At 40.7% G+C, this 13,769-nt stretch overlaps 1 protein-coding gene across 1 annotated transcript in view; it reads right to left on the reverse strand.

Moving 5' to 3' along the window:
• Nucleotides 1-13,769, reverse strand: part of grm2a (glutamate receptor, metabotropic 2a) — a 57,029-nt gene that overhangs the window by 39,075 nt on the left and 4,185 nt on the right. Inside the window, exon 2 of the mRNA XM_072684575.1 lies at nucleotides 1,693-2,401. Within this exon, the coding sequence (XP_072540676.1) occupies nucleotides 1,693-2,202 (510 nt within the window). The 5' untranslated portion in view covers nucleotides 2,203-2,401. The remainder of the gene's footprint in view (nucleotides 1-1,692; nucleotides 2,402-13,769) is intronic.

Raw genomic sequence — 13,769 nt, forward strand, 5'->3', positions numbered from 1 at the left:
AATGAGTCCTCCTAAACGCCTGTAACCAGCTAGTTTAGAATCAAATCTCACTTTCAAGGATAAAAGTTTTGATGTGGCAAGAAAAGGTTTGCGTATTTCCCCCCTTACCCTAAAAACCAGCCAAGACATGTTTGGTGTCCCAAGTCGGCCTCTTCAGTTTTGCACTGCAGCCACAAGGCTAATGTAGTTAACATGTGATGGACGTTTGTACACACTCACAGATTAGCATTGTCCATTCTTAAATTAGCACAAAGCTAAAAACAATAGTGGCAGCCATGCTAAAGCCTTAACAGGATTTGTACTTTTGTCTATTTTGATGCAGTATGGTGACTCCAAAGACTCTGTTTTGTGTTGCCATTTGCTCCATTTTGCACCATGGCTTTGTGTCTTGTCTGTCCTGGCCCCGCCTGTCCATTAGCGTCCCCACCTGTGCCTCCTCTGTAGCCATGGTTTCTGTTTGGTTTGTCATATTTTCCTTTATTAATAAATATCCTGTGTGTATTTTTTTATCAACTGGTATCACTAACAAAGCTAACCTGAGACAATGATAACAATGCTAACCTGAGACGATGATAACAATGGTAACATTGGGCATAAAAATCTGACATATTTGAGTTAGATTTACCATTAAACATTGGTAAAGGGTTGCCAAACCAGTTGTGGTAAACGCTGAAATCTTCAGCGAACTGTTTAACTAGAATGCAGACAACTCAGGTGTGACAACATTCCCAGCTCTGACATCTGACTCCTGAGGCGAATGGAACGCAGCATAAGCTTAAATGACCTATTAATAATATTGGCTTCTGTGCAAAACTAAAGAAGCAAACTTTGGACTCCAAACATGGCTTAGGTGATGGACACCCACAAGTCACTAGCTTAGTGCTGTAACTGTAATTGTGGCTATAGTTACAGTGTCTGTTAAAGTATCCAACGTCTTTAGCCTAAGTCAGTCAATATGCTGCCTTTTGCTGTCAAAGTGGCTTACACATGTAGAAAGGCCAGTCATGTACACATGTAAGCTGTCTGTAATAACTGATGAAGCAATGCAAAGTGTGATCCAGCTGCTAGAGGTAGTGCACACTTGGCAACATTGGTTTGTCTCAGCTCGGCAAAGTTAGCTGAAATATACTTTAACTGAAAGTAAAACTCCTGTGTGTGTTTTGCTCTTTTTTTGTACAGCAAAAAAAAATGTATAGTGATTGGGATTGGATAGACAAGACATGTCATGGTGCTGTAGCAATTCTTAGAACTTTTCTCTAGTTGATACAGGACCAATAATGTCTAGCTTTTCCTCACTTTTTGCTGAAAATGATTTTTTCAACCCTCTAGCATGACACAACACTGCTATTAATAAAATAGCCAATAGCCAATTCTGAGTGTCTCCCTTAAACAGCATGCATTCTACGGTGTGTTGGACACTTGGTACATGCTTATAACATGGTGCTGGAGGCCTTTGCTATCCTTAACTATAGGACAAGAAGGTGGAGGGAAACTATAGTGGCTGAGAAGATACAATGTTACCATCAATGTGTAGGTGAATAAAGTTGAAGTATGGCATTACTTGTGGATCATGTACCACATGAATAAAAATAACAGGAGCTCGACAGATATACGCCTTGTTGACCTACCAATCAGGATCAAGTGCATCTAGAATCCAGATTGAAACCCACCACGGAAAAACAGAGGTCATACCTGAATTGATACGTCACTGTAGGACCCCCCAATCACACCAGAGATGGCAAGGGGGATGTCGTCGTGGACGGCATAGGATCCATCAGGGCAGGTGTACTCATTATCGTCCACCTTGGTCAGAGAAGCCCGCACAAACTCCAGCGACTGCTCCAGCGCGTAGGTGTCCTTTGAGCACGTGTCCAGGATGTGGGCACCCAGCGTTATGCCAGGCAAGATTTTGTCATCCTGATTGATCTTGTCCAGTGCCAGCAGCATGGCCTCCAGCCGCTGGATACCCCTCTGGGCGTTGATTCGGCCACAGTCCTCCACCCCCTCGCCCTTTTGGTGCACGGGGAACAGGCCTCCAATCACCAGGTCCCCCTCTATAGTGATCTCCTTTTTGGCAGAGTCAGTGCTGTAGCCAGGGACAGCAAGAGCCTGAGGGCTCCTGACGAGCAGCAGCAGCAGGAGGAGGAGACGGACAGGCCAGGAGAGTCCGTGACCCCGCTGCCGCGGCGACCTCCCAGCCATGGCGTCCGCAGACGAGGGCAGGACTCTCTCAGTGTCTGCTGCTCACTGTCTGTCCTCTGCTCTCTCCTTTCTGGGATGGGGACAGCGCTGAGGGCGACTTGTGGGCAGATGGCACGGGCACTGCCTTTGTGGTCAGGCACAGGCCAGCCCCAGATTCAGCGCCATCCTCAGCTTGTTGAGTTTTTGCAGAGATCAGAGCCTGTGGATCAAACACAGGGAGATTCAGAGGCCGTAGCGTAGAAACACAAAAGACGCTTTGTCTTAACACAGTTTGTTTTCGTTCTTTTTTTCCAAAGAGGAGACTGGAGCGGGTCGTAGTGCCTAGGCCTCATTCCACTGTCAAAGATTCTCTTCAGCTTTGATTATTTGTGCTTTTCCTCATCTAAAGGACAATTTAAAATTAAAGACTGATACAAAGACAGTTATTATGGGAAGAAGAAGCACATAAGCTAGATTCATGAAACTCAGTTCAGTTCAAATCTAAGCAGTTCAGTTCACAATGTTGTGTTCTTTTTCAGATGGAAAAATAGCCATAAGACACAGGACATGGGACATAAAGAGATGGGAAAAAAACATCAAAGAAAATGTGAGCTATATTGCTTGAAAAGTAACTTCAGATTCAGGATATAGCTCCAGAACATGTTTAAAAAGAGACACATTAATACATAAAAATCAGTGCATATAATGTAGACTCTCATATAACCCACAAATCCTAGGACCATGTAAACCATTAACAAAAGCATGTTCATTATCGTGTAACTTCACTTCCCCTACCTTTTGATGTAATAATAATAATAATAATAATAATAATAATAATAGTAACAATATTAATAGTCTTTTGAAAAACATCATTTTGTAATTTTGTGTATTTTTGATCCTAGTGCTTCATGTCAGTCTATCTGTTACATGTTAGACTTTTGACTGAAATGGCTGACAGTTTTAGACCAGTTTACACTAGTCCATGTATACATACATAATATATATGTTAGCAATAAAGTTGCTGTGACAGTGGTCAGTCACAGCAGTGGGATAAACTATGCATTCATTTGGCTGAAGATCATGGATTACTCAATGTTGGTTGAAGTCCAGGCGTCATAAAATAACTAAATCCTCTAGTAAAATACAGAATAAGATCAAGCAATTAAGCTAAAGTTGGTTTCTTATTAAGCAGCTAATTTTCTAATATTCCATTCCACCTTAAATGAAGCCTGCATAATTTAAGGTGGAATGGAAAAATACAGTAAGTACAGGGCAAATAAAAAGCTGACCTCAGCCAGTGAAAGGTACTACTGTGCAGGGGCACTGCCAGGAATTGTGGGCACCCTCCTACTGTGGACATAGCAATGTCTGTATTTAGGTCATAATTTAGCCATTTTGTTTTGTGTATTTGTTTTGTATTTTTGTGTATTTTTATCATCAGTAAAATAAAATCATTGTAATGCTGTTGTGCAGCAGAGGTTTGTCTCTCTCTGACTTTCTGTGGTAACAAGCAATTGAACCAGGTTCATTCAACTCAAATAAATACTTTGAAGGAACCATTCACTGAGTCAGAGCATTCATTTGAGTTGCTTGTTACCATGTGAAGTATTCTTTTAGGTTGTATGATGTAGGGAGCATGATGTTCTTTCCTGGGCATGGAATTAAACCCAGGCAGCCACATAGAGGTTGGTGATGTTACTCACTGCTCTATATGCTCCCTTTACTTGATGGTCTATTCACAAGCTGAAAGCAGTGATGCTGCAATAGTTAAGGACTGTGGGTAATTTAGTCTCAGCTCTGTTTTGGAAGGCTGATGGGGACAGTATGCTTGGTCCCCACAGCCTCTCTCCCATGGGCTCTCCGCCAGTTCATCAGGGGTTTTGTTCGTCTGTCTGTGTGTTTGTGTGTGTGTGTCTGGCTCCATGCCCTAGAGACAGTGTGACTATTGTAGTGTGAAGCTTGCTCCCTTCAGCCTGAACTCATGTAGAGCCTCATCATCCAATAGTTCTCAAACTAACAGCTGCTGTACAGACAAACGCTACAAAACACACACACAAACACACACACACACACACACACAAACATGCTCAGACAGACGTTAGAACAGACAAAAATGGAAACAATTAAATGCATTTCCTCATTAAAATTCCATGTTTGGGACTGTATGCTCTCGTTTACATTGCTAAATGAGCCACTAAATAAACCATGCTTAACAGGCTTTCCACAATGCCTTCACCCGTCGCCCACTTGCTTATTGTTGCTGTCCGACAGGCCTCTGAGGCTGGAATGTCACCTATGTGGTACACCTATTGACAGAGGTAGAGGATTTACTCTGTGAAGTGAAGAGTACTTCATAGCCATCTCTTGCCAATCTAATAGAACTGACAGGACATACTTATCACAGTCAGGAGAAGGGAGAAGCCTCATAGTGATCCATGTAGATAAAAGAGGAAATAAAAGAGAATATGTATATATATATGTAATTAAATTATGTAATTTAAATACGTTAAATACGTTAAACAATTAGTCTAGCTTTAGCCACAGTAATATTAAGTTTACTTTGTTGCTTGTGAATCACGCTTGCATACTCTGAAATGTTTCCAGTATTCTCCCACAACCCCCGTATACCCCCCACAACATCCATTATATTCCCTAATGCCTCCCTTTCACCCCCTCACATCCCCCATATCTAGGATAGACACACTAATATCACACATTCTGAGAAGTGCTGAAAGTAGCCTAGAGGTGCAGTCAGTGATGTAATTACAGAGAGTGTAAACTCATATTCAGCTGGTGGTGCCTGTGCAGAATGAGCAGTAATGTATTTATTGCCGTATGTGATGTAAGAAAGTTCTCCTTTATTCATCATAATCATGTAGTATCTTTCTGAAATAAGAGAAACAAGAACCAAATTAAGTGCTTTTATTTGCTGTGACACACATCTAAACAATAGTAGAGGACAGAAGAAGGTGACCAGTCCAGATGTCCCTTTGTGCCCATTGCCCAGGCACTTTTGATCATGGACGGGGTTAGAATGAGTACTGCAACTGCCCTGCAACTGTGATTTGTCTCTCGTTAGACCACTGTCATTAGTTACTCACCACAGCTGACCAGGACCACCCCACAAGTCTTGCTGTATTAATGATACTCTGACCCAGTTGTCTGACCCCAGTTTGGCCCTTTCCCAAATCACTTGGGTCTTCACACCTGATAATTTCTTCTGCATCCAAGATCAACTAAAAAACTGTTTAGTTGCTTTCTAACATACATCCCAGACCTTGATATCTGCCATTGTTACCATCAATGTTACCAAATGTTTGTGGACACCCCTTGTAATGAATGCATTCAGCCACTTTAAGTTGCTCCCATTGCTCACACAGATGTGCAAATTCACACACGCAGCTTGTCTAGTCCCTGGAGAGACTAGCACTGCCAATAGAATAGGACTCTCTGGAGCAGAACAGCATGAACCTATTGGCACCATCCCTAATGCCAGGTGTAGAAAGTATTTCCTGTACAGTAGAAAGACAGTTATTCCAACAAAAACAAAAGTTTTTCAATACCCTTGATTTGGGAAGAAACAATGAATGAGCATGTGTCCCAATACTTTTGACCATATAGTGTATGTGATATTAAATTAGACACATTAGTTTTCCATGAGAAATCCAAAGTTCATTTAGATGAAAGCGTGTCACATAAACTGCGATCAGGGAGAGACACTTGCCATAAGTGCTAAAACAGTTCCAAGAAGTAGCATTTTGGGGTTCTTCTGTTTAAGGACCATATTTTTGTCTTTCATGGAGACTTTCACAAAAGAATCATCAACGCAGGCTTCAACACAACACAAAAGATTTCCCAAGTCATGATCTAGAAGTAGGAACTTTAATGACATATAATCTTATCATCACGTCTTGAGGATTATTGCCTTATTCCAAAGAGTGCAATAACAGAGTATAGAGGAAAGGCAGGGATATTAGAATCTGTAGGACTCTGACATTTAATCATATTTCTGTGCACCATGCAGGGATCTGAACCTAAAGACCTGCAGCTATGAAGGGAGCTACTATGAAGAAGTAAGCAAGTAAACGGTGACCTGATTACCAACAGTTAATTGCAACACATTCCCTTAACATTTTAAAGCAAGATTGCTCTTTTATATTCATTAAATTCATGTCATTTTTTCTTTTTTTAAAAAATTTAAAGGGCCCAAAGCAAAAGTTTGGGCACCCTGCATGGTCAGAACTTCCCAGAAAATCCCATTTAACATTCTCAGGGGAGCTTAAACCTACGTGCCACTGTAGTGCGGATGGATGCTTATTAAACAAAGCATCAGAGAAGTCGGGAGTGCTTTGATAGTGTTGATGAAGAACAGATCAACAGTAGATGGCCTTTAATTAAATGTGCATTTAACTAATAATCATACTGAACATGTATTATTAACTGATTCTGCAGTAGCCTATACCCACATTCTACCATCTATCATCTGAGGCAACATTCATGGCTACAAAAAGCTATGTTATTTGTCAGGGGGCTTTTTAGCTACTTAAGTTTTTGTTTTTAACTATAAGTTTTTGTTTCTGTTTTTATTTTGAAATGATTCAATTAAACTGAGTCTGCAGTGCCATGTAAAGTACACTCAAAGATTCATTTACTCCTTAGTAGTTGCCTTAAATCGAAATCCAGTTTCATGCATTATTATATATGTTTTAACCATGTCTGGCCTTTTAAGACCAAAGTTCACATCTTAGACAGTTTTCCCGTCAAATAACCACATGACACCCAAGGCATTCACAAGACATCTTCAGTCAATGTAAACCTATCCATTGGATTTCTTCACTGTCAAAGCACTGGTGGCCCTGTTTGTTGACCACTGGGATGTTAGACAACAGGGAACACTGATGCCATTGACAGAAAGCCCACAGCAAAGACTAGAGGTAAAAACTGAAGCATCTAACCTTCTCTATTCCCATGTGTTGCTTGCGGATTTTGTTGTACAGTATAACAGACCCTGAGACTACAATCAAGCATTTGGTGTTCTAAAGCAGTAAGGTGTCCCGGCTTTGAACTGGAGGAAATGTACACGTCTAGGCTGCTGTGAACACCGGTAAAGCTGTTCAGTCGTATAAAGTCGTATAAATGTTTTATGGTGGAGACAGCACAGTCATTCCATGAGCCTGCTGGCTTAAAGTGATTGATTACTTGCTGTCTAGTAATCCGCAGTTATACATACACTCTTAAAAATAGGGTGCTATATAGATTTATAGAGCAATGTCAGAGAAAAGCATGTTCATGAGGTTTCATGAACACCTTTTAACAAATAGGACGGTTGTGTATAAGGAACATTTTTAAATAACCTTAACAACATTTATATATTGATCAGCCATGACATTAGTAGATCTGACCATCTGCCATAGACTGCACAAGACCACAAGACATCATGTGTTATCCTTCGCCAAACTGCAGATCTTTAAGCTGCAGATCTTTACGTCTTTACGTGTAACTTGTGAAGTGCGATTGCATCAACGAGCCTTAGGTGCCCAAGACCCTGCAACCTTTTTATATGTTGTCCTTTCTTGGACCACTTAGGTAGGTATATTGACCACCAAAAACCCACAAGACCACAAGATCCCCCCAAGATCAGAATTTGACCCTTGTCAAAATGTCTCAAATCCTTATGCGTGCCTGTTTTAACACATCACCTTCAAACACTGTTTACCTAATATATCCACCCCTGTAGATAATCGTTTTTCTTTTGGTCTGTCAGTGGGGATAATGTAATGGCTGATCAATGTAAGCTCTATGTAGAAGTTTCTTCAAACAGTGGTAGATCCAAGAACCTTTATGTTTAGGAAGATTAGTGAGCAGTTATTTCCTAGTGCTTCTAACATCAATATGTAGTTTTAATAGACATGTGAATATATCACTCTTAAAAATAAAGGCTGGACTAATAAAAGACTGCTTTGGAGTGATGATGCCATAGAACAATCAGTTCTGAGTCTGTAAAGAACCAGAGACACTTTTAATGCAGAAGTCTTTACAGGACCATTCCTGTACATTTTCACCCAGTGTAAAGGTTCTATTCCAGTGGAAGGTTTAACCTAGAACTTTACATCTAAGCCAATAACCATTCAGGATTCATTTAGGAATAAAATATCTTCTAGGAGAAAGAAGCATCTCATAGTCAAAGTGCATTCTGCCCACTCCACTTCAGCATCCATCCAAGCTGGCTAAGACACTGCATACCACTACGCAACATATAGCCCACCATACATCAGTCCAAATGAGCAGAAGGAGAGAGAAAGAGTGAGCAGCCAGAGAAAGAGAGGGAGCGAGAGTGAGATATATAAGATGTAGGGTACGCGTTCATCTCTGCGAGACCCATCCTCACACTCATTAGGGTCTTCTCCCTACCCTTTGTTTCCATGGAAACTTGTCAGGCAAGAAGAAGGAAAAGAGAGAGAGCGAGAGAAAGAGAGAGAGAGAAAATGGGGGTTGAGCAGAGGATGAGAGGGCCAATCTGGCCAGTGAACATAGGAGTAAAGTCCAGTGGGAATTCTGGGGTGGCTTGTGAAAATTGGCTATATCTTTTTACGGCATGCGTCTCCTGAACTGCCTCTCAGAGGGGTTAATGCATGCTTCCCTTTGGAAATTGAAACACTATGTGAGCCCTGCATGCCTACAAAATAGAGTTATTAGATAATACCCTATTTAATAATGCTGAGGCCCTATATGGGATACATGAATGCCGTTTTTAAAGCAGGAATCCTTTCCTGAATGATTTAGTCCGTTTTAATATACCAGTATCATCTTATTATATCACTTGTAACATTGCAATGATGAAGATTTCCACAGATCTACAATAAGTGAGCCTTACATACAGAAATGCTAGTGCTATGCAATGTTTAATTCATCATTTCCCACCATTATCAGAAAAATTGGTGTTTCTTTTTTACAGTAAATATGTAACATTATAATAGGTTTTAGAAGGACACTGTTTATATATAAAGTCCAAATATATATGTATACACACAGTGGGTTCCTTAAATTGGACTGGGATTTCTTTCTATCCTAAAAATGAAGAGAAAACAAATCTGTATTCTGTAGTGTTTGTTCAGGTAAATATAAAACTTGCCAAATAATGCATTTCTTTTTGTTTTGTGTATAAATAGTTAAAATGTGACTGGTTGGGTTAGAACTGGAATGGTTTTATAAGCAAATTTACAACCCTGTTATTTTGCCTCAGAATGCAACACATCTTCCTTTTATGCTGGGCTTGTTTTAAAAGCTCTGATTTATTTTCTTGGCTGGTTAATGTCACCACAACAGATCACAGTACCCATGTAGCATAGCATAGTCTAGTCTAGTCTAGTCTAGCCTAGCACTGTAACAAAAATAACTATTATTCTTTGTAATTATTCTTAAATCTAACCAGATACAAACAGTGTTGCTGTCTTCTCCACGTCCTCTCAGAGTCGTTTTGAAAAGTCCTGTTAGTCTCACTTTCGTGTTCTCCTATGAGCCTTCATCTGGCCTTAAAGGGCTTTCGCTATTCGCCACGTACCAAAATCTTCTGGACCCCAGAGTATATACTGTATGTATGTACTGGCTGCTTTGCAACATTTAAAATAAAGGGTCCCAGTCAGAGCTTGGCTTGAATGTATGGTTCTTTTCATTTGCATTAGAACTGGACAATGCATAGCAACAGGGCGTGTGCAAAACTGTGCCATTTTGGACACAGAACATCCGTAATGCCCTGTGTCACATATGACACAATGTGACGGTTGTGATCGGTTATGAATTAATTTGCCTACAATAATGTTAGTGCTCCTGATTTCCCACTGTACAGTCCTAAAAATTAAGGTGTTAATTATTGTAATTGTTTTTTGAGTGATGCCATAAAGAAGAAGAACTACTTCTATTAGAACCATGTTTGTAATAGAGATGAGTTTGATTGTGAAGAACCTTTTAAATATCTAAAGAACCATCACTTGATGTAAAGGTTCTTTACCAATTGAAAGGTTCCTTACATTCACACAACTCTTATTCAAACGTGGTTCTTTATTGAACCAATAATGGTTCTTTTGCGGCATCTCCCACAGAACTATTTGTCGTACCTTTTTTCAGAGTGTTCCCTCTTACAAAGAACTATACATCAAGGATCTTGGCTTGAATGTAGTGTTTTAAGAAAACTCTGAAAACTATTGAACATTTACACTTTCAAAAGGCATCATCCCTACAAACCCTGTTCAGCACCTTTATTTTTAAGAGTGCAAGTAAGAGCTTCCATATCTTACACCTGCCATAAACATGAAGTGTCGGAAAGCTATGCATATGCCTCCATATTTATCTGCAATCTGGTTGATCTCTCAGGAAAGCTTTTACAGTTTCTCTATCTTGCTACACAGACTGGTGTAGCAGGAACGTGCTGAAGGTTATGAAGATTGTTTTTATTGTTCCGGGAGCCAAAGCCTTTAAGTAACAATAAAAAGCTCACTGACATGTCCAAGAGCAGTAGAAATAGCTCGATATTCTCTTTTCAATTTCTAAAAGATATTTATGTTCGACCTTTGACAGCACACTGTAAAATTACAGAGGCTGGCTTGGATTATCGCTTACACAGCTTTAGATTATTTAAATATTCTAATCGAGGACTTAATTGGCATGAATGCTCTCCATCTCTCTCTCTCACTCAAACTCTCAATCTCTTTCACCCCCCATGTTTTCTGCTTCAGCAGATGGCCTTTTTAATTCGCCAGCCTCGCCTGTGCCAGGCACCCAGACTGCTCCAACCAGGTAACGTGAAGAAGCGCAGTGGGAGCGAGTGATGCTGGCAAAGAGGAGCGAGAGGATGGAGAGACGAGAGCAATGAATGAGAGGAATGACAGGTGCGGCAAGTGTGACCTGCCCCAGGTGCTAATCTCTGTAGGCATTTTCAGTGTCAGTCTGGTGAGGAGAGCGACATTTACATGATAATAACCTCTCTGGAGGAGAGGTCGTCTCAATGCAGTGTGTGGGGTGAGGGGAGGGGGGGGGGGGGTGGGTGGGACAAGAGAGAAAAAAAAGAGAAGGAGGAAGGAAGAAGAGGGGATGCTGGAGATGTAAATGAAGAAATGAATGTCAGGCTTCTCCCTAAACAGCATTTAGAGTTAGCAGAGTGGAAGACCCCACCAGAAAGGAATGTGAAATGTGTGTGATTTTAAATCAAACTCAATGTGCCACTCTGCTCTGACCGGTCCCAGCGGCACCAGCCTGTTACCCTATTACACATCAGCCACCACTTTAAATGCAATCTGCTCTACAGAACCAGAAATGTCCACATTTGGGTTCCATTTGGTGCTTTTAGCCATGTGATACATTTCTATTGTTCCACTGAACATCGAGGTTTTGATGGAAAGGAAGAGATGCAAAAAAACAGGAGAAATATTCTAATGAACACATTCAGCTGCTTTAAGTTACACCCACTGCTGTCCCTGTAGAGAAGTTTGTCAAAAGAATAGGACTCTCTGGAGCAGATAAACACGAATCTATTGGTACAATCCCTAATGCCAGGTATGGGCTACTGTGGAGGAGTGGAACTCTGTTCTCTGGAATGATGGTGCTCCGTCCAGTATGTTTGGGATGAGCTGAGGAACTGGGGATAAGGTGGTGATCATCCTACATCCTGACCTCACTAACGCTCTTGTGACTGAATTTTAATAGTTATCAGAAGATTTTAGAAGAAACAATGAATAAGCAGGTGTCCCAATACTTTTGTCTATAAAGTGTATGTCAACATCTGCCTGGAAAAGAGAAATGTAAGAGTAATTGCTGCATTACACCCGTACACCAGCTTGTAAAGGGGCAGGGTGATGACCCTTGAGAGAGACCAGGAAATGTCAGTACAGGCAATGTCTCTAATGAACGGTAATGAGTTACTTTTAACCACTGCAGAACGTGTGTTTATAGCATATTTGAGCAGTTTTTTACCATTCACAGTTTTCAAGCATGGGTTTAAGATCACTGTTGTCTTTACAGGGTGGCTCTCCCAGCTTACCTGAAACATCTGAAATGTGAAATATGAGCCAGGGCACTTTAAAGCTGTGAAGTCATAAAGTTTTAAGACTGGATAAAAAACTAGACAGTAAAAGATTTAGTCTGCTGACCTTTTCAGATGGGGTCATTATTATAAGATGTTAATAGGAGAATGGAGTTAATTGAAATTTAAATGATATCCACCCAGAGGAGAGAAGGCCAGAGCAGCAATTAAAGGACTGTCAGTCTCTCTCTCTCTCTCTCTCTCTCTCTCTCTCTCTCTCTCTCTCTCTCACTTTTGTTGTGGACACCCCTTCTAATGAATGCATTTAGCCACTTTACGTTGCACTTATTGCTGACACAGATGTGCAAATGCACACACACGGCTTGTCTAGCTTGTCTCATACTTGTCCCTGAGACATATTACCACATCTTCTAGCCCATGCCTGAAATTAGGCATTGTGCCAATAGATTTATGCTTATTTGATTCAATAATAGGACTCTCTAGATCAAATAAGCATTAATCTATTGGCACTATGCCTAATTTCAGGCATGGGCTAGAAGATTATGAAGTCCCAATACCTTTGTAATAATTAAGTACAATAAGAATATTTTCATATTTGCAACCACCTTGGATTATGCATGCATAATCACATATCGCTGCTGGTCCATTAAACAAAATCTATGTCCTTTTTCGTCCATTTCTAGTTTTCTCCATGTTTCGAACCCTGTAGCTGCTCTGTACCAGACTACCTGGAATACACTTTTTTTAACACTGACTCTGATTCAAAGTTAGGAACAGTTTTGCCTTTTCTTTTGTAAAGTCATCACTTTGGAGATTTGCTGCACAATGTGTTACTGTCAGTGTGACCTGAGTTCTGAGTGCTGAACAGTGCTCAGTGCGTAAAGTTGGGAGTGTCTTTAAACCGGGCGCTGTCTCTGTCATTATTAGCGGTTATGTGATGTGTCAAGCGGAGAGATTGATGCTTTAGCGGAGCAGCAGCTCTAAGGCTGTGGGCTTTTTCCTGCTGTTCCCCTCCCACACTAACTCTATACATTATTCACACTCCAATCACTAGAGAGCCGCCAGCCGCTCAATGCTGGCATTCCCTCTGCCTTTAAACACATTACAGCAAGCCTGATACGTCAGATTATGGATTTATGTATGCACGTGTGCTCTCACTCAGCCTCACTACTATATTTCTAATTTATAATAATGTATGTAACGTGGAAAATCACATATGCACGCACACACACACACACACACATGTATTTTAACAGAAACATTAGCTCATATCAACGGAATGACATCTTTATATGAAAAAGAAAAAAATGTAAGGAGATGTTAGACAATTTCTATTTGAGGTTTTCTATTTTCCTTTCATTTATCTCTCTCTTTACCCCCTCCCAACCCACACACACACTTTTTTCCCATGCTTAAGCGAGCTTGTCCCTCGGGTCCTGTTCTGTCCCAGGGCTCTCCCATTAGTTCTTCATCAGAAATGTGGCAGGACAACACACCATCTGCTGTGGAATGTGCCAGAAACATTATGGAGGACAAGATCAGCGTCCTCTGC

Source organism: Salminus brasiliensis, chromosome 7 (genome assembly GCF_030463535.1).
Source record: "Salminus brasiliensis chromosome 7, fSalBra1.hap2, whole genome shotgun sequence".
NCBI classification, from domain to species: Eukaryota; Metazoa; Chordata; class Actinopteri; order Characiformes; family Bryconidae; genus Salminus; species Salminus brasiliensis.